The sequence below is a fragment of the Emydura macquarii genome, unplaced genomic scaffold (assembly GCF_026122565.2).
Source record: "Emydura macquarii macquarii isolate MOO-44397 ecotype Brisbane River unplaced genomic scaffold, CSIRO-AGI_Emac_v2 contig_2457, whole genome shotgun sequence".
Taxonomy (NCBI): Eukaryota; Metazoa; Chordata; order Testudines; family Chelidae; genus Emydura; species Emydura macquarii.
Window position 1 is genome coordinate 825,614 of NW_027132594.1, and position 21,015 is coordinate 846,628.

General features: G+C 41.5%; 1 protein-coding gene across 1 annotated transcript in view; it reads right to left on the bottom strand.

Moving 5' to 3' along the window:
- BIRC6 (baculoviral IAP repeat containing 6) overlaps positions 1 to 21,015 on the bottom strand; it is a 354,060-nt gene that overhangs the window by 228,659 nt on the left and 104,386 nt on the right. Inside the window, exons 31-35 of the mRNA XM_067562654.1 lie at positions 12,509 to 12,642; positions 9,683 to 9,820; positions 7,897 to 8,024; positions 7,158 to 7,289; positions 4,182 to 4,397 (exon numbers count right to left, since the gene is read on the bottom strand). Coding sequence (XP_067418755.1) covers positions 4,182 to 4,397; positions 7,158 to 7,289; positions 7,897 to 8,024; positions 9,683 to 9,820; positions 12,509 to 12,642 — 748 coding nt within the window. The remainder of the gene's footprint in view (positions 1 to 4,181; positions 4,398 to 7,157; positions 7,290 to 7,896; positions 8,025 to 9,682; positions 9,821 to 12,508; positions 12,643 to 21,015) is intronic.

The window sequence follows — 21,015 nt, forward strand, 5'->3', positions numbered from 1 at the left end:
CCTTCTAGCTTTGGACCCATCTGAAGAGAAATAAAAACCTGCTTTGCAGAGGCTCATAAGTATAATGAAGGACAGCCATGATGCTGCTCTGCCAAGTTCCTCAGGTGACAAAGGTCTTTTCTGTCTACAATATCACAAGGGACATTGTAGTGAGTCTTGATTCCCTCAAGAAAAGATTTCCTGAGAGATTAGTATGTAGGCAAATTAATATCCAATCATCTTACCATCAGCTACTTTAAGACCTTATGGACCTGGAATTTTGGATGTAACAAGACAAAAGAGATAAATGACTGATATCTGCATGCCATATTATAGGCAGACATAGTGGGTGAAGTAATATCTTTTGTTGGAACAAATTCTCTAATATCCTGGGACCAATATGGCTACAACACCACCGCATACATATTATAGGCAGAGCTCACAGAACTACCCAAAGTTAAGGTTACCTCCTACTTTCCATTATAATAGATGCCCTATTTTCAGTTGCTTATAACTTTGTCAAACTAACAGTTTGGATTAAAATTTTCAACGCCAGACTGAGTTTTAAGAAAGTTTCAACAAAAGCTGTTCAGCCATTTACGAGAAGGTTAGTGAAAAATGTTTTTCCAATGTTAAATTCTTAAAGCTGCTCAATGAAACAGTTGTAGCACCTCCATGCTTTGGAGAAGGGACTTGAAGTTTGGCAGTGGATCCCGCTGGGCCCAAAGACGTGCCTTGTGCTGACATATGGAAATCCACCCAAACATGGCTTAATTGTAAGAGTATTATTATTTGGCCAATGAATGAATCAGAGGTCCTGTGGAAAAAATAGTATGTGATCATGTAATTAACGACTTTCATAAGGAACATACACTATAGTTGTCTGTGAATCCTTAAAATAGCCTCCTAAATCAGCTATTTCCTAATGTTTAAGCTCTTGACTTCGCAACATTAGTAGTCTTAACAGTTTTTTTGTATGCAATACTTAATATACAACTTTAGAGCTTTATGAACATCTAGTTACACCATAATCTTTCCAGAGCATATTGAAGTTTTGGACAAACTGTCAGGAGAACTCTCTCCTAAGAAGTATAGAAAAGGGAGTTTAACTTGGAAAGAATAGTTTGGGATCCTGTGTCACCCTCAAAAAAGAGTGGAGTCAAAACCCAGTATCTAGTTGCATTTGGAGAGAATACATCATCCAGTGTTTTGGCTGTTTAAGATCATTATTGCCTCATGCCTAGAGCATTGAATTATTCAGGTAGAACACCTTTTCCAAAGTGTTTGGTTTTAATGTAAAAACTGGAGTCTAAATACAATGGGACTCAATTTATATGTCTCAGAAGAATAAAGGGCTCAGTGTGACCTTCCAAGATTTGAAGAAGTGGATCCAGGCAACCTAACCATTGCCTCTTTAATGCTTAGATCACTTAGTCCCCTCTTTGGCTAATGATGTGGTTGGATACAAATAGGCCATGCTCAGCAAGATTACTGATGCTGGAGAAGAAAGTGTTAGAGTGTCCAGTCTGTCCATATGCCTATTTCTGGATGAACACACACCTGACTGGTGTTGCTCTTAACTAAACAGACTAGGGTTCAGACCCAGTACCTGATCAGGGATTCTCTGTAGCGTCCCAAGTCTAATTCTTGCCCCAAAAATAAAAGAAGATTCTTTCCCATATCAAAAACTCCCTTCTTGCATTTGGAAAATGACAATTTCTATGTACCTCAAGACCCCATTTGTAAATTGAAATTTATCCTTTTAACAGTCCGCGAAACAGGGAAGCGTTTGGTCTCTGAGTGAGGTGACATGGTTCTTACTGTCACACTCATTGAGTCCACAGATTCATAATGCCACAAATGTTGTAGTTAGATTATTTTGGCACTGACTTGACATCACTGTTGTCCCCAGAGCCATGATTTTCTAGGTTGTTGCACCAGAACATTATGGCTAGGGCAACGTACTTGGTTGCCACTGAGGCTCCAAAAGCTGCTGAAGATTTTTCAAAATATTTTAAAGGTGGCTTCTATCTTCTTGCCCATGGCATCTAATTGAAATAAATCATTCTCAGTAGGATTCACCATGGATGCCTTTGCTGCATCAGTCTTACAGATGATGGCGAGAGAAAGAGAATCTCTGGTGGCTCTGACTCTGTACAACTTCAGAATTTGCCAACAGCGCTCTTTGCAAGAATTTTCCTACTTTTCTAGTGGTTTCTCTGAAGGAGAAATAGAAGGGGATAGCAAATTCTTAGTTTTTGATGAGAGTTATTCCCCCTGGCTTTAGTCTGCTGAGCCTGTTTGGCCGGAGCTCTCTCATGGCCACCACCACCACCTTCCCCAAGGATTCAAATATGGCTGGATAAATATGGCTGTTTCTTTGGCTCAGAGTTATGATCCAAAGCAAACACTTACTCTAAGTGTGCAGCTAAAGCTCGTGGATAGGAGGTTAGGATATGGAGCAGTATGGGGCTTTTTTCTGTGTCTTTTAGGTTTCTCTTGGCTTTTATTGTGAAACTGGTCCCACAAGGACCAGCTTCTTCTTGGCTGATGTTTCCTTTTTGGATCTAAGCCTGTGTAGATATAGGACCCTTGACTCCCCACATTCCTCATCCTCTGAAAGTCAGCTGGAGAGAAAATCCAGATGAACATTCCAAAAGCAGCCCAGATGTTCTTTTTAAGTGGAGGAAGGAGAGAGACTGGGACTCTGCCAAATTACATATAACTTCAAAACTCCACCTCACAATCTTGGCTTATCTATGAGGAGTTCGTGTTTGGAGAAGATAAATCAGTCTGCTGAATTTCATGATCTGAAGGACTTTCCCCACCCTTATAAAGGCAACTAGGGGGCTTTGGCCTGCTGCTTGGAAGGACAGTTTGGGAGCCTCCTACAAGTTGTCTTGACTGATCCTCTTTTCCTTGCAGAAAAGATGGTCCATGGGCTGCAGCAGTCATGGCAGAGCTCCCATTCTGTGGCTCTTGAGAAGGGCTTCTGGCTTTGTGGCCTCCTCCATTTGACTGGCTCCATGATGATAGAAAAGGGAACAAAGAATGGACATGGCAGGTAATCCCTTTCAAGGAATAAAGCACCTGAGATTTAAATTTTCCTGAGTCAGGGGAAGAAAAAAGTAGTATTTTGCTTGCTACTATTCTAAAAATCAGAGTTGAAGGCTAGGATCACAATGAAGACAGGATTGCTACTCTCTTTGCACAGCTGCTCGCAGAAAATCTGGCACAAGAATGGAAAGAGCCTGGTCAAGCCTTGGAGCCTGTAGGCAAAATTGAACTGGATCTGGTATCTGAACGAAGAGAGGCACAGCCTAAATGCTTCCCAATGGTGGAAAGTCAGAATCCAAAACGTGCATAAACTTAAACTAATTCCAATATGTAATTATGCAATTCTAAAAAAGTTTTAGAAAGCCTGAAGGAACAATCACAAACAGATGCAATAGATTGCATCCAAGTTTCGGTTGTAAAACTGAAACAATAAGCTTAATCAGAGCTAAAATGAGGCATCTGAAAGCTTCAAAATCTCCTGGTTACACTTTTGTCTGCAGTTAAAATGAAATGATCATGTTCTTTGTGAGGGCTTTATACTACGTTTTTGTTTTAAGCCAAGATATTACCCACCTAAAGGATTTGGTATGGAGAACTTGCCTATTGTGAGTGACAGTCCTTTAAAATAGGTTGCTTTAAAGGAAAACAGAATGTAACTTACTGTAATAGGGCTACTAGTTGTTAATGTACTAGTTATGTATATTTCACAATACGATTTAAAAAAACAATAGCTTTCTCCTTTATGAATGGCATACTTTGTTCATATTAAAAAAGCTGTGTAAAGCTAAAGTAGATGAATTATTCCTTTCTTAGGTTTACTTGCACCAATTAATTCTAGCTAAACTGTACTAATGTAAAAGTATCTTTTAAAATGGTGCTCTGTAGGAGATACTTTGCAAGCATAATTCCATTACATAATTTTCAAAAACTGGAAAACATGGGAAAATGAGATTCTTAGGGATCATTACGAAACACAATAGTATAAGTATTTTAATTTATCCTCCAAGCAAAAAGCAGCATCTGACAAGTATTTTAATCAATTCTATACTGAAAAAATGCATGCTCAAACCATGTACTTTGGGATAATTCTTGATAAAAAATGAACTTCACTTGAACAATCCCACTGCCTACTCATTTCTGTTTACCTTACAAACAAACAGCAGTAGATCTGCATGGCAAGTGAAGTCCATTGACAAAAGAAAGAGTGCCAGCTTCTGCACTACTGAGATACAACGTTCATGTGCAAGTGTAAATGGAAGTGGTTCAATTTCTGGTGTTTCCTTTGTCGTCGATACTTCTGTGTCTAAAGTAGAACGAGGCCACTCTGCAGTCCGACGTAAACGTATTAAATCCTTGAAGTGCTGTGTAATTACAAAACAATATAAAACAAGTGTTACATTTGAAACTCAACTGCCTATTTTCTCAGTGTAAGCATATCAAGAGTTGGAAAAATATAACAGTACCTCTAGAACTTTTTAATAATAATGGAGAATCTCACAATCTAATATTGGATCTATATGAAGACTATATGGGAGTGTGGCATAAATTTGGGTTGGTCGCACTGCTTTCAAGTGACAAAGCCAAAAGTGAGCAATGCATGTGAGTAGTTCATCTTAAACAAGAGACAATAAACTTTCATGCTACACTGTAGCTTTTTTTTTTTAATTTAATTTAAATAGAATTTAGTAATGTTGTATTAAACTACTGTGAGTTCAGCTCCTATTACTACAGTTTCAGGCTCAACAGAACCATGCAATGACTGAGACTGCAGTCATACTCACATCCTCAAAGATATTCTAGAGTCTGATGGATCTCTCAACACCACTGTGTATTCTATATACTCACTTAACAGAAAACCTGCTTTAGAAACTTGACTTTTAATTGATACTATTTTTCATATCCCTACACCTGTTCATGGATCCTTCGTTATCACAAATTCAAATGTATAGTACTCAGACACAGAGGTAAATTATAACTGAAATCTATGGCCTATGAAGAATACTGACTTTTCTCAGTTCTCTCCTAGTGGCCAAAGAATTGGAATTGCAGATATACAAGGCCTCAACTACCCTGAACATGGAGGAGTGGAAACTTGATTGCATTAGGAACGGTGGCAGATAAAATATTTAGACTCAAACTATTTGAAAGCATACAGTCATTATTTCTTGACAAGTACAATCAAGGCTTCTTTGTTACTCTGTATAAACCTTGTGTTACACACTTTGTACACCCTGCAGTCTACCCTTTCATTGCTTAATTTCTCCCTCTCCCCTTCTCTTTGGGTTTGATTATATGTTACCTAAAATCCAATAAAACCTATACATTACCAAAATCTAAACATTACCTAAGATATATTTATACATGTGATTTTTTTTTTATTACCTCAAGATCTCAATCTACCAAATCTAAAAAGCACATGCACATCCCATGGTAATCAACAGTCTGCAGTTGTCATTTCTAGCACTAATAAATTGCAAGTTGGATACCTTGCAATTTATCACTCTTTCAGGACAGAATCTTGCTTGTCTTGTACTATTTTAACAGTCCCCCCCATCACCCATCTTTTTTCAGAGTGAGCAAGCATCACTGTCATTTGCCTGGGCAGGGTTTCTTTTTTGTTTATTTTTAAAATAAACACAGCAGCTGTTGAAGCTACTCTCAAATTTGGAATGCCATACGGTATCGTTGCTGCTACTGATTAGTAGATGATGTGGTCAAAACTGCATGAAATGTAATTTATCACATACATGGCACATAGATACACAGTAGATAGATATTACTAAAGATATTAAAAGTGGAAGGTTTTAATGCAACATACTATTTTCAACACAAGCAGAATTACTGTAAAGCGAATCCCACACAGCTTTAACCAACAGCATATCTCAGCCAGTGGGGCAGTTGCAGGTGTTTAAAATTGCGCCACTGACTTATAAAATGCGATGCACTCCACTGCTGAGTCTTGAATTCCAGAATTGTCCAGCCAGTTAATTTACCTGCTTCTGAGCTGGATCAGCGGCTGAGTCGCTTCAGTCTCTGTGTTTGCTAGCAGGCCTACTATTCCCCTCCCCTGATAACCTTTGGAGTTCCTTCTGTTCCAACTGCAAAATCCTTCTGGCCCCTCTGCTACTGTGCAAGGGAAATGTGACTACATGGTAACAACTGCAAGATGGGAAGTATCATTGCTACTGTAGAAAAGTCTATTTCACTTAAGTGACAATTCAAGAATAGAGCAGAAAGATCGAGCAGGGAAGAGAAGCTTATGACAAAGGGGAGAGTTAGTGAAAATGCAGCAAAGGAAATTTGCTGGTGTTTCTTTAACCCTATTTTTCCCCATGGTAATTATAAACTGACATGCTTATTTCTCTTCTATCACCTCTATGCATCTATTATCCCTTAAAGATTTTCAGAAGCCTGAAAAGATAACAAGATTTCCAAAGCCACTGGTAAAAGTCTAAATGGATATTCAAATCTGGTATCTACGAAGTGAATCCTACTTGTTTTATGCTCACATACTGCCTGCTCCATTTCTGTTGGCAGACAAGGCACTGAAGTTGACTAGATTCTGTTCTCTGAGCATGCCTGGGTTTTTTTCATTCCCAGTATCCAGAGCTTATTGCGAGAAGTTAGGATTTATATGTTGCAGCCACACTTGTGGAACACTAAACTTCAAAAGAATACGAGCACGTGCTTTCAATACAGCATTTGTTTGCTTTGGGAGGAGGAGTATTGGTATGCTTACTTTTTGGCTACTCACCCAAGACAATTTCCTTTAAAAATCACACACAAGTTAGCCATATAAAACACACTTTCAGTTCTTTATAGATAAGTGCTGTCAGATGCTTACTGTGATTTAAAGACTAGTCAGACACTACAAACACTGCTAGGTTATTGTTGATTTTGGCTATGATCAGCTAAAAGGTCCCTGTAGCTAAATCAACCAAAACATTTTTCCCCAGCCAGACATTTACAGATGGCTGCTGAATTCAGCAGACAGAACAGCCTTGATAAGAGCCAGAATGAAACACTTTTTTGTATAAAGGCAACCCAGGACAAAAATGATTTTGCAGGAACAGGTCTTTTCACACCAAAGACAAGTGAATTGCAGTTTCAGAACATCATACCTTTGAAGTAGCCTGCTTTAGTTTTGCCTGTTCTACTAAAAGTTTGTATGATGATCCTTTGTTGCTTTGTATTTTCTCTTTTTCCATCTGTTCCACCAAAGCCTTCTGTTTTGCTTTTAATAAGTTAAGTTGCTAAAAGAAAATGTTAATAGGAAAAAAAATTAAGCAATAAGATGTGAAAAGGATCAGTATTTTCATAGGATAGTAAACTTCAAATTGCAACTTGAGCCTTTTTTTTTTTTTTTTTTGTACAACTTTAAGTTATACAACTTCAATGGCCTGCCAACAGAGTCAGAGCAGATTAGGTTTAAGAACCATCAATATTTAAGAGCATTTTTAGATATGAATACAGGGTCACACAACCTGTACAGAAGCATTTAAAAGTGATGATAGTCTTAAAATGTATACACTGTTGAATTATAGCTCATCAGCCCCTAGCAGCTTGCACTCAGATGTCTGTTGATTCACCAAAAATGCAAAATAAGTTTTATCATCAAATAAGGACCACAGGGAAGTATAACATTACGTTCCTCAAGACTATAATGATTACAGCAGATACCGTGCCTTGCAGTTTGAGATGACATGTCAAGAGAGATAGGCAGCTTTTAGCAACATAACCAGGCCTCTGCAAAAGCAAGATTGAATTAGCCCCACTGAAGCTGGGGTTTTAAGAAATAAGGTATATTACTATAAGTATCTTATCTTAGATTAAAAGCACCAGTATTACTCTGAAAGTTACCTGTTTATGATGAACAAGTTGCTTTCTGATCTTTCTGGAGTACAATCTATCTAGGCTACTGTTGCCTTTAGAAGATCTGCTCAGGCTCTGGGTATGTAGGCTATTATTAATAAAACTCCATTGGTTGCCTAATGGAAAGACAAACATATATCAGTATTTGAGGCATACTTTTTAACAATTCCTCAAATAGTTGAGAGCAACAGTAACACGTCATTCTATAAACTAAATATAAAAATACAGCATAAAATTTAGGCTACTACTAAACTCCTGTCATGCAATCCACACTTTAGGTGGCAGCATTACTGCACAGCTTGAAAAGGTCAATAGTACAATTTTACATTTACTATTTTCAAGTTCTGAAATACGAAAGGAACAAACAAGACTAGCTTAGCTCATACAAATAAATAGCACCCATAATGTGAGTGCTTATCACTCATTTCTCTTCTTGAAAGATGACACTACTGAAAAAAAAAACCCCACAACTAAGCTAGATATTGAAATACACTTACTCAAACCCTCCATTCCCCTCCACAGTAGCTACAAACACAGTCAAAAAAACATCAAGTTCACCGCACTGCATCTTAAATGTGGGGTCCATCATTCAGCCTGGCTGGAGAAAGGGTATAGTGCTTTATGGTTAGGGGGTGAGAAAGAGGCACAAAAGCTGCTGAAACCATAAAGTAGGTTAGCTTGGCAATGCTAACTCATCCCCCAGGGACTCAAAGGGCCAGGGAGTTGATAAACGGCAAGCCCGGCAGAAGAAGCCCTTTTTCCCAGGACCAGGTGGAGCAGCAACTACCCTCCTTCACCTTGGAAGTGGCAAAATATGAGGTTTGGTCAGGACCTTCTGCAGGCATCACACTAACCACTCCTTTCTCAGAGGGCAGGGAAGAAATTTTTCCCTCACCACCAGACTTGCCAAGTTGAAGTGGGGAGTTTTTCACTTTCCCCCACAGCAGGTTCAGGGGGGGCTTTGTGATGGTGAGTAGGGAAAGGAGTTAAGTAATGAATGTGACATCATAGCGTAGGTGTAGGGTGGATGTCCAGTGCAGGTACTTCATAGGGAAGGGATACAGTGACCACTTAAGTGGCTTGGTAAAGGATTTAAAGGAGGTGTTTGGTTAAAGGAGTGGAAGTGGGTGGTGTCAGAATTGCTATAACTGGTATAGCAAGGAGCCAACGCCATCTTCCTTTATAGCCCACCTTAACCCTCATTCAAGGCCGGGGTGGGGTGAGGGATTGGTAAGGTCCAAGCAATGGGATGACCGGGGCCTGGGATGGAAAAAGGGGAAGGGGCTGGCAGAAGCTTGTGGGTAGATATTTATGGTCATGGAGTTACCTGCACTGTACATTTATCTGCCAGGTGGTTCCAGACACCTAATAATAAAATTGAGGCCTGACTAAGGCATATCCAGTGTCTCCTGTCCTCCTTTTGGTATAACTGGAAAACAGTGGAGCCAACTCTCATATTATTATTGACAGTCTCAAAATATTTGTTTTTTAAAGCCCCAGCTCCTGGTGTCATGAAATAATATGAGAATCTCAAGGGTTTTTTTAACTAGAAAAAAATCAAAGTAAGTTTCTAGCCATCGTGATTGTGAAAAAGTTTGAAAATGTAAACCATAAATGGCTCAAAAACCCGAAGGCTAATATAGAGATCCCAAACTGTATTTTTAAACCTCATGATTCTGACTCATTTTTGAATCCTGGAGTTGGCAGTACTGAACATTTTACAAAGATCTCTAAAATCTATACTTGAATTAGCAATGTTTTAAGTGTTCTATACCTGTCAGGAATCTCTCCCTTTCTTTTCCATTCAAAGGCTTCTTGGCTGTTGCTGCTTCATCTTCAACAGTTGCCACATAGTCTAGGAGTCTGGATACCAGCATTACAACCCAGCTGATCATGGGAATGTCCAATACCCCTTAAATAATTAGGTTTTAGGTGATATTTGAGTGATTTAGTACATTTTTGAAGTTATAACAATGAAAATAAGAAATGCTTAAAAATCCCACCGACATTTTATGGTGTACACGGTTCTAAGTATTAAGGGCTCCCGTGTTTCCTTGAAGAGCAGAGGAGAGCACTTGCACTCAATTACTGCTTGGGGTCTCGGAGAGCACAGAAAGAAGTTGGGAGGAAGGGAATCATAAAGAGCTGAAGTAAGGTTCATTTCCAAAAGGAAAAGGTAAGAATTCTTCTAGTCAGATGAAAATGGAACTAAAAGGATTTTCCTTCACTGTTAATGTCCCCTTGACTGTGAATCTTGGTAACAAACGCAAACAAGGCCCCACAAACAAAGGGGCAGTTATTCCTCTCAGCCCACTAACATTCCCCTGCCTTCCACAGATTGCTCCTCAGTCCGTTAGCTCTCATTTTGAATGGAACCTCAGCCAGTTGTGGAAAAGCTAAGACCCCACACTGAGGCTAGATGAAGTATTACCTGCATACTGACAACACTAACTAATATCATTATTGCCTGCACTTGCCTCACACACATTAACTGGAGGGATAGGGATTTTTGCATGCGAGTCACACAAAACCCACTTGTACATCAAACAAGAAAACCTACTGAGCCAATGAGTTGTTCTTATGTCCTCAAAACAGTTATAAAACACACTAATTAGTGATTATCAATTGCCATCAGCCTGCAAAAGCAAACAGGTCACCCAAGCAATGTCTTTAATTAAACTGCATGCTTGCAGACACAACAGGCAGCAGTAGGCCACAGATTATCGTGTACCATATTGCAGGCTAAAATCACATTTTCATACCTAATGTGTAAGTCCTACACAGCAGCACATTTAACAACTACTTAGTTTTTATACAGCACGTTTTGTCCATTGATCTAGAAATGCTGGGTAAATTAAAGTATCATTGTTTCCAAATTTACAGATAAGGAAACCACGGCACAGAAGTGACCTGCCCAAGGTCACACACCCGGTCATTGGCAGAGCAGACAACAGAATCCAGGCACTCTGACTTTCCCATCCAGTACTCTGTCCACTGGAATATACCGCCCCATCTTAAATGGGACAGGAGAGACTTAACTGTAGGGCCTGGAACTGGGACTGCACACTAAAGGGACAAGATGTGGGATGGCTGTTGTTGCATACCTGTCTAGTTTCCACACTAAAAAAACCACACACAGGATTTTTATATATAGTATCTAACAGGAGTCTGGTCCACAGAAAGGTGTATAAAAATTGTTTGGGTGTTTTGTTTTTTTAAACCATCATAGCATAGTGTATCTTTTCCTTCTATCCATATCAATACCTCTGTCATTCAATTTCTTAATATAGAAGTATTTCTTAAAATATCTCCTCCCTCTTTTCCAAATTTTAGCATTTCCCTCACTTTCTCACCCTGCAACTCCTTTTCTCTCCTATAGTTGCATCTTGCATATTTTTCTGACTCTTCGCTGAAGGACTAATGGGAGAGAACCATTAGTTTCTCATTTCTTTCCTCACTCCCTACACTTGATGGTTCTCTCTCCTCTCCCTCTAGTGGTAATTCTTTCTGTCAGAGTTGGTGCTCTCATCACATACTCACTAATGCTTTAGTGTTCACCTGTACTACCCAAGAGGAAGAAAGCTGGGAAACCCACAAAGATGAAGCTCTGAAGTATTAGTTCCTCGTCCTCCTCTGCAACTTGTGAGATCCTCAGTGAGTAGGAATAGTGATGCAAGAGATAAGGAAGAAATTGGCAACTGTGGGAAGAGGGCAGATGGAGTAGAGGAGTTGCACATCCAGATCATATGGACTTGTGCCAACCAAGTGAGAGGATATAGCAATGCTAGTCTTTGGTAGATTGATGGGGAGCAGTAAGACAACTTCCCACTGCCACCTACAAATCTTTGTTTGGGGAATTCAGAGTATTAGGGAGGCAGAGAGCCAGCTGGCATTTACCAAGTTTGCCATAAATCCAAGCTGAAGAGCCTTCTATAACTGTGTTAAGTGTACATGCGTTAAGGGATGTTCCAGGATTTAAGATTTTCACAAATTTCAAAGATAATTAACTGATTTTCTTCAAACTTCTCTTGATTTTAAGAAAATGTATAAAGCAAGTCAAGTCTGAAGAATATCAATTCAGTATGTTTAGAGTTATGAACATTTAAAGGCAGTACATTTAGAAAAATACATACTAAACTAGTCATGAGTTAAGTCCACAGCTAAAGACAATTTTATATTCTGCATGCTCTATTAATTTTCAAATGCCCATAACTTTGGTCAAATTAAATCCAACTGTATTTGGTAAACAAGCAAAGACTAGTTTCCAAAGAGAACTGTATCTGTGCCTAATTCTGAAATTCAGCTACTTTTGCTATAGCTGGCTGAAAACATTGTGGATAATTTTAAACATGTAAAAGTCCTTTTCATCCTAACTGAACAAGAATAGTGAGGCAGAGTTTCCTCAAAACCTCAAGGAAAAAGAATCATGTTTGGGCAGAGACCAAGAATGTGAAATTTCAACCCACAAAAAAATCAGTTTCCAAAAGTTACAAATAAGCAAAAAAGGGATTTTAACTTAATCTGCTTTGAAACTATAGTAGGTGCTATCAGGCCCCCCAAGCTCTAATCTGAAAATATAGCTCCTAAAATGAAGAACTACCTTCGGTGCGTCTGTGCATAGGCAAGTGAGGTTGCAGAGGTGACAGCAGATTATCCAAGAGATTAAGCAAACTTTCTAAAACACCACTGTTGCTAAGTGACCTTTGGCCAATGCAGGAAAGCAACACGAAGACCCTAAAAATAAAATTTAAAAGGTTTAAAACATTGAACAATTCTGCTCAGTTATAATTCCTATAAAAAGCATTTAAATGCAGTAATACTTTTTGGAAAATACATCAAGCAACATTTCCACATGTTCAAATCAAAGATTAAGGAAAGGGAAGGACAAAAACCGAATGCTGTAGCTCAAAAAAAGGCAGCGTTCAATTTGTAATATGAGAGGGACAATGTAATATTGTAAAATCTGCAGTTTTTCATTTTAGCCTTAAGTCATCAGCAGTAACTTACCATTAGAAGCCTGCAAAGTTCCCACTCTGTGCATTTTCTTCATTGAGAACTGACCAGTTTCCTTTCCTCTTCTAACTTGACCCTACATTTATATTTTAATTCTAGGTTTTGTAAAACAATGGGAGTCTTACAATATTTGAAAGTATACATGGACTGAATTACCAATCCACATTACTCACACCACATTGTTCCAGTGTGGGTGCACTCCTTTTGCCTGAAGAGTAAGGTTGTTTTGTAACCTTTGTTTTAGCAATTTACCATCATGTTTTCCCAAAGGAACAACTTCTTCTACTTAACTGACAGCAGATCATCAGAAGGGAATAATATGGTCCTTCTTTTGATGGCACCAGGCTCGAAAACTAAGTTCAGAAGTAGCACTGCTTTGAGTTTGCTGGAACACCTGTGTGAGCAAGAGAATTTTCCCACCTGTGACTTTTCAAAGAATCCAAGAGGACAAGGGAGAGCTCCAGTGGCACCAGCAGTTTTTCCTATTTGAGGTGAAATGAACAGGCTACATTGCTGCCTACAAAAGCCTGCACACCACAGTGCAGCAGTCAAATATCTAGGGCTGATATTCCAAACATTGTTACCATCTTTTTTAAGAACAGTATCAAATAATCTGAATCATCAAGATGACTCATGGATGGTCTTGAGATCGCGCAATTCAATTCACTACCCTTCTTAAGACTGGGGTTTGATTCTCAGCCCTAGTCTTTTTCTCTTATTCCAAAGAGTTTGGACCTGGGTTCCAGGGGCTAACGATTTCTATTTCTATGGAGCTACTTTCAAATCTCACTCTTTCCTGAATCACTAAAAACTGCAATCTCTGGGATGAAAACCCATTTAAGCCTTGCAAAAGAGAAAGCAGCTCATCTAGCTGTGAAGCAACCCTGGTGAATGTGCAAAGAGTATCAGCAAGTCTCCAGGGATCCCTCTCCAGTTCCACCAAGCACAGATATGTAGCTAGATCATGTCAGTGCAGCACTATCACCATCACCAAAAACTTGGAAGTATTGCAATTTACGTTTTTATAATTTGCTGATGTATTTCCTTGTAATCACCTTTCAAGTGAGCAGAATGAAAGACATGATGGCTACAATTCAACCACACTGGACACGCAAGAGATGTTTTTGTTAAGACATATCACTGAAAAAGTTTAACTATATTAGCATTTGAAGTATCAGCACTAAGTTTCAGAGTTAATAGCGAACTGCAAAAACCTTCTAAAACCAATTCCAATAGCCCTTGTAAGATCCCAGAAGAGATAAGTTCTATATAGCTATTAACTGTAATTAGCAACGTTATTTGAATAGAATTTGAGACACTTGTTGCCTATTAATAACCCAAGGAATCTGAACTGCAGATCTCCTGATACATCTGCTAGTGATATTTAAGACCATGAACAGAAATGTTAAAGAATCATCCATTCCTTTCACTCATTACAATAAGGTATTAAATCCAAGGGATTAGTAGCATTTAAAAGAGATCAATATGGATAAGAACATCCACAACTGCAGTAAGCAGAATAAAAGTGTACAAAGGGATATAAACCACAACACCCAGAAAACAGGACAACCACTAACCCATGAAGTAATTCCCATTCTCCTCATCCTCCAGTGCAAAAAATAAAAATATCAAAATGAACTATTTCATTTCAGCATTTCCAAAATATTTCAATATTTCAGTTCAGTAACTATTTGGCAAACTTGAGCCAAATTCATGAATCGTTTTGGGTTGACCAAAACATTTTTCAGCAAATAAATTTTTTACGAAAAAATGTCATGCAGCTTGAGCTGGAATAGGTGCTTTATTTGCTAGGATTTGAGAGACTTGGGTTCAATTCTGTTCTGCCTGATGTGAGAAAGAGATGTGAACTACAATCTCCCACATTACAGGTGAGCTCCCTAAAAACTACGCTATTGGTTATCCTGGTGTGGTCACACAATTTCTCCTGTTGAAACTGTTCCACTTTTTATAAAAATTTGAGTCATTGGAGCAGAGACTTGAACTTGGGTCTCACACATCCTATGTGAGTGCACTAACCTATAAAATAATTTTCACTCTTTTTCCCCATGGCCCAATAACTTTTCATTGTCATTATGAATGATTATGAATTGCCACTAGTGCTCCCTTTCTTTTTTTAAAATGCTCAAAACTGAAATGAAAAATTTCAGGCCTTGCTGAACGAAATCTTTCGTTCAATCCAGCGCGACATTTTTTGAATTTTTAATTTTTTGAAAATTCTGTTTCAAACCAAACGAATGTGTTTTCAACACTGATATTTCTGGAGTTGGTAGCGAACAAACATACAAAAAACTCTATTCATCCAGCACTAGTTCTGGCCACAGCTGGGAAGAGAATACCTGAATATAGTCTCTCTGGTATAGCAATTTCTACAATATTATGTTCATGCTCAATTTCTACAATCTTACGCTTCATGCTCATGAAGTTATTCTGCAAAGAAAAAAGGATTTTTACCTGCTCCAGTTTTTCAGAATCTTGGGGTATTTGTTTAAATACAGCTCTAAACAGTCACCCTCCTTGGCCTCACTTAAACAACTCATGTAACAGTGGAAGCAGTTTATCCCAGTTTCAGAAGTTGTATTTAGTTAACACTACTTGTTACTCTACACTGTGTACAGACATGCTATATAAACACACCTTCCTGGGTCCCTGTTCTTAGGTGTTGAGTAAGGACAGGTGGATCACACATTTTGTTGCTTATGCAGAAGGCTGAACTGTATGCTCAGATGGAACCTTGCCCCTACTCAGGCCAACCACCATAACATTCCCTCACCAACCAAGGGAGGGGGCCTAGTTTAGGAGGGGTCTGGCCAAAGAAGGGGCACCCTAACTTCCACATTAAACCCTAACCCTAAGGCCTCTGCCTCACCCTTGTATGTAGCATGACTCTAATCCTCTGCCAAGGCCTCTGAAATCATTGCCTTTCCCCTCCTACATAATCATAACATTTTCTTAAGAGGACATCAGGCTTTTCCTCTTTTTCATCAGAATCAATAGGGTCCTGAACTAATGCAGTTTTCAAAAATCATCATGTTACTGACAGGTAGCATCCTATGGAATTGAGCACAAGGCCTCACTTCCCTCAGCCAGCAAGATTTCCCTATTTTTTGGGGGCTGAAGAATGACTAAAGATATGGATAATGGTTGAGTTTAGAAAAATTCACGCTCCTGCTGAGAGATCTGATAATGTCAATCACTATTTTGGAAATAAGTATGGCTGTTGAAGTCAACCAGAGGTCCCAGTAGTTTGTGGGTTTTTTTTTTTATCATTAATGGGAAGAACCACTCATCTAGTTGTTTAAGTCCCTTACATCAAAGTGACAGAACCATGGTTTCCCAAGAAAACCAAAGCCAGAATCCCTGCATTGAAAAAAACAATGCAGAGACATGCACTACTGAGATGCAAGACAGGAAGACACCCAAGACAAAGAAAGTCAACAGTGAAGCACTCTGCACTAAAATGAGGCTCCTGACACAGAGAATATTTTGCACAATGAAACTGGTCCGTAATCATACATCAAGAATTACTGAGTCATGGTACCACTTTGATCAGAAGAGTCACAGTACTTGGGAAGAGAGTTTTTTAAAGGCCTGCTACATGGACATACCAGCAAAGTTAATGAGGTATTCGACAGCTGAGCTGACTGACATCCAGTGCAAGGTTTCAGGGAATAAAACTAACTCAGAGATCCTCAAGGGCATCTAGATATGATCCTGGACATCCAAGCTTGCATAACAGGATAACACTGTCAAGTTTCATAGACAATGAACTTCCAAGAGGCATAAAACCCACATCCCTGGCACTGGGACCTCCAAGTATCAGTCCCAACAGGTGGAGACTCAAGTTTGATATGTGCAGTTATTAGAGGCTCAGCACATAGCGTGAATGCAACTGTAAGTCTCCTAAAGGGAGAAAAAGGTATGAAGTATTCTTGGCCATCATGGAAATGCTGCCTTTGGAGGAAAGGCACAGCTTAAAGCTGATAAACAATGAGAAATAGGTAAACCCTCAAGAGAAAAGACGGACGCAGTGACTGACAGCACTGAATACCTGCTCACTGCCTTTTGAATTCACAGCAACATGCCTGGTGGTTGGAGCTGTCCACCGTTCTAAATTTTCATATCAAGATCAGCACACGAGGACAGAGGCAGAGTAACTCACGTATCCCCAGACACTGCTACGCCGAAAGTTCTGAAAGTGCTCACTTCTGTATCAGAAATCCATCCAAGTAATGCTCTTAGGAATTTACAAGTGTATAAACTTCTTTCACAATTTAGAAATACTCTACTTTCCAGTGCTTTCTGATAGAAAAGAAGGATAACAAGGTTACTTACCAGTAACTGATGTTCTTCGGGATGTGCTGCTCAGGTCCATTCCACTATAGGTGTGTGCTTGCCTCCGTGCACGGTTACCCGGAACTTTTTTCCCCTTAGCAGACCCTATAGGGATGGCTCCAGCGACACCTGGAGTCCCACACACATGCCACGGTATATGAGGCACTGCCGTCCCTATGCCCCTTCAGTCCCTTCTTTCTGCCAACTCAAGCAATGGGGACAGGGGGTGGGTTGTGGAATGGACACGAGCAACACATCTCGAAGAACATCAGTTACTGATAAGTAACCTTCTTTTCTTCTTCGAGTGCTTGCTCATGTCCATTCCACTATAGGTGACTAACAAGCAATACCTTGGAGGTGGGTAGGAGTTACCAGTGAGCTGCCCTCAGCACCGCTCTGCCAAATCCTGCATCCTCTGTCGGCTGGTGGATGATGGCATAGTGAGACGTGAAGGTATGCACCAACGACCAGGTAGCGGCTTTGCAGATGTCCTGCAGGGGCACTCTCTCCAGGAAGACTGTAGATGAGGCTTGAGCTCTGGTTGAGTGCGCTGTGATTGTTCTCGGAAGCGGCACCTTCACCTGCTCATAGCAAAACTTGATGCATGATGTAAATCCACAAGGAGATGCGCTGGGTGGAGACAGGTGAGCCTTTCATCCGGTCGGCCACTGCGATGAAGAGCTGCGTCGATTTCCGGAACGGCTTTGTACGCTCAATGTAGAAGGCCAGGGCTCATCTCACATCCAGCGAATGCTATCTCCTCTCCTCCTCCAAACCATGAGTTTTGGGAAAAAAACATGGGGAGAAAAATGTCTTGATTACAATGAAATTGGGAAACCACCTTGGGCAGGAAGGCTGGATGTGGCCTCAACTGTACCTTATCCTTAAAGAATACTGTATAAGGGGGCTCCGAGGTCAAGGCCCTAATCTCGGAGACCCTCCTAGTTGAGGTAATGGCCACCAGGAAGGCTACCCTCCATGAAAGCATAAGCAGAGGGCATGAAGTCATGGGTTCAAAAGGGGGCCCCCGTGAGTCTTGAGAGGACCAGGCTGAAATCCCAGGGAGGCACCGGGTCACGGACCTGTGGAAAAAGCCTCTCTACCCCTTTGAGGAACCTGACCAACATGGGATGGGAGAACAGTGATCTCCCCTCTAGCAGCTGACAGAAGACCAAAATGGCCACCAAGTGAACCTTCACTGAGGCCAGCGCCAAACCCTGGAGCTTTAGCTGGAGCAGGTACTCCAGGATCGCCTGTACAGGCGAAAGGCTGGGCGGAATGCCCCGGGATACTGCCCAAGAGGTATACCGTTTCCACTTAGCCTGATGTACGACCTGTGTGGAAGGTTTCCTGCTACCGAGCAGGCTCTCTCTCCCTCCGTCAGCCACAGAGCCTCCAGGCCGTGAGGTGCCAGAAGTCCAGGCCTGGGCAACTGCAGTCCTGGGATAGACTGTCATGTTGCCTCAGGAGCTCCAGGGGTGGGGCGATCAAAAGGTCCAGCAGCATGCTGAACCAGTGCTATTCAGCCAGGCTGGAACAATGAGTATAATGTTCGCCCTGTCCCTCTTTATTTTCAGCAGGGCCTTGGGTAGGAGCGGAATGGGCAGAAACGCATACATGAGGGTCCCAGTCCAGTCCATGAGGAACGCGTCGGAGATAGACCCAGTCTCACGACCCCGGAGAGAACAGAACCTCAGACACTTCGTGTTCCAGGCCGACGCGAATAGGTTCAGTTGGGGAATGCCCCACTTCTGGAAGATCATAGCCACCACCTCTAGATGCAACCACCAGTTCTGGCGGGGTAGAAATGACCTGCTGAGGCGATCCGCCTCGTCATTCTTCACTCCAAGGAGGTGAGAGGCAGTCAAGTGAAAATCGTGCCTTATGGCAAAGTTCCACAGACGGATAGCTTCCTCAGAGGGCCGAGGAGCATGCTCCCTTCTGCCTGTTTATGTAAAACATGGCTGCAGTGTTGTCTATCAGCGCCTGCACCACTCTGCCTGTCAGGAATCGGAGGAACACCTTGCACGCTAGGTGAACGGCCCTCAGCTCCTTCACGTTGATGTGCAGGTGCCTCTCCTCCCCTGACCAGAGCCCCTGAGTGCCTAGATTAGCCCTGATGTGGGCTCCCCCCTCCTACGTCCGAGGCATCAGAAATTAAGGTGACTGACAGGACCAGTTTCCTGCATGGAATGCCCTTCATCACTGCCCTGGGAGTCCGCCACCAGTTTAGGGAGGCTAAGACGGGCGGAGGAACTGTGACCACCCAGTCCAATGGGTGTCTGCTCGACATATACCAAAGCCAACAATGCCTGAAGCAGTCTGAGCCTCAGGCGAGCTAGTCTCACTATGTACATGCAGGCGGCCATGGGGCCTAACAGCTGTAGGCAGTGCCTGGCTGTTGTCGTGGGGCATCGGTGCAGCTGGGAGATGATAGAGACCATCGCCGCGAAACGTGGCTGAGGCAGGAGGGCTTTGGCCTGGGAAGTGTCCAGGGTGGCCCCAATGAATTCTATACATTGCACTGGGGTCAGTGTGGACTTCTGCTCGTTTATGAGTAGTCCCAGCCTGCTACATGTGGAGCAAGTGAGGGCACGGTTTCCTGCCCTTGGGACCTGGACCTGCCCTTGATCAGCCAATCGTCCAGGTAAGGAAAAATTTGCACACCTTTTCGTCTCAGGTGGGCAGCCACTACCGCCATGCACTTGATAAACACCCTTGGAGCTGAAGATAGGCCAAAGGGCAGTGCTGTAAACTGGTAGTGGGAGCCAGCCACCGTGAAACGGAGAAAACACCTCTGGCTGGGGAAGACAGACAGGTGAAAGTATGCATCCTTGAGATCAAGGGCAGCATACCAGTCTCCAGAGGCCACACTCAGTACTGAGGCAGAGCGGAGCGGGTCGGCTCCAACACCTGATGAAGCGCTGCCTCCATCAGCAGGGCTTTCAACCGGATTTCTCAGTCCTTCTGAGTCCTCCATTTGAAAGCCCTGCACTGCAGATCTTGCACTTCTCTTTCCTGTGGGCTTCCTCCAAGCACTTAAGGCAGCAGTCATGGGGGTCGCTGAGCAGGAAGGCCTTCCTGTGGAAGGCACATGGCATGAAGCCCAGCAACCGGGGCATGGCCCAGCCACTCGAAGTCCCCGCAGGGACTTGGCCTTATCTCTAACTACTCTTAACAACACTTAACTATTTAACTAACTAAAAACAACTTAGAATATCAAACAAGTCCAAACAAGGGGAATAGTACTTGCTGAGAGCAAGGCTAGTTCCACAACCGTCACGGGTGAAAAGAAGGAACAGAGGGGGGCGTAGGGCTGGCAGCGCCTCATATACCACGGCATGTGCACGTGAATCCAGGGGGTACCGGAGCCGGCCCTACAGAATCTGCTAAGGGGAAAAAAATTCCGGGTAACCATGCACGGAGGCGTGCACACACCTATAGCGGAATGGACATGAGCAAGCACTCAAAGAACACTCACTTTTAAGTTGCATCCGACTGCCAAAATGAAGATCTCCTATTAAATTATATTTAAAGAACAATTTCTTTAGTAGTTGCTCTTTGTAATTAGATGTAGGGATTAGATCATTGGTTTATTACAAGAAAGTTCTCCTCTTTGTGGTGAGTTGGATAAGTCCATTTGCTCCAGACGCATGACAACGTTCTACCTCTAATTTAGGTCATCTTTTCAATCAGTGCTTAAATCAAATTTTTTTTTAAATGAAAAAGCTTACATATTAT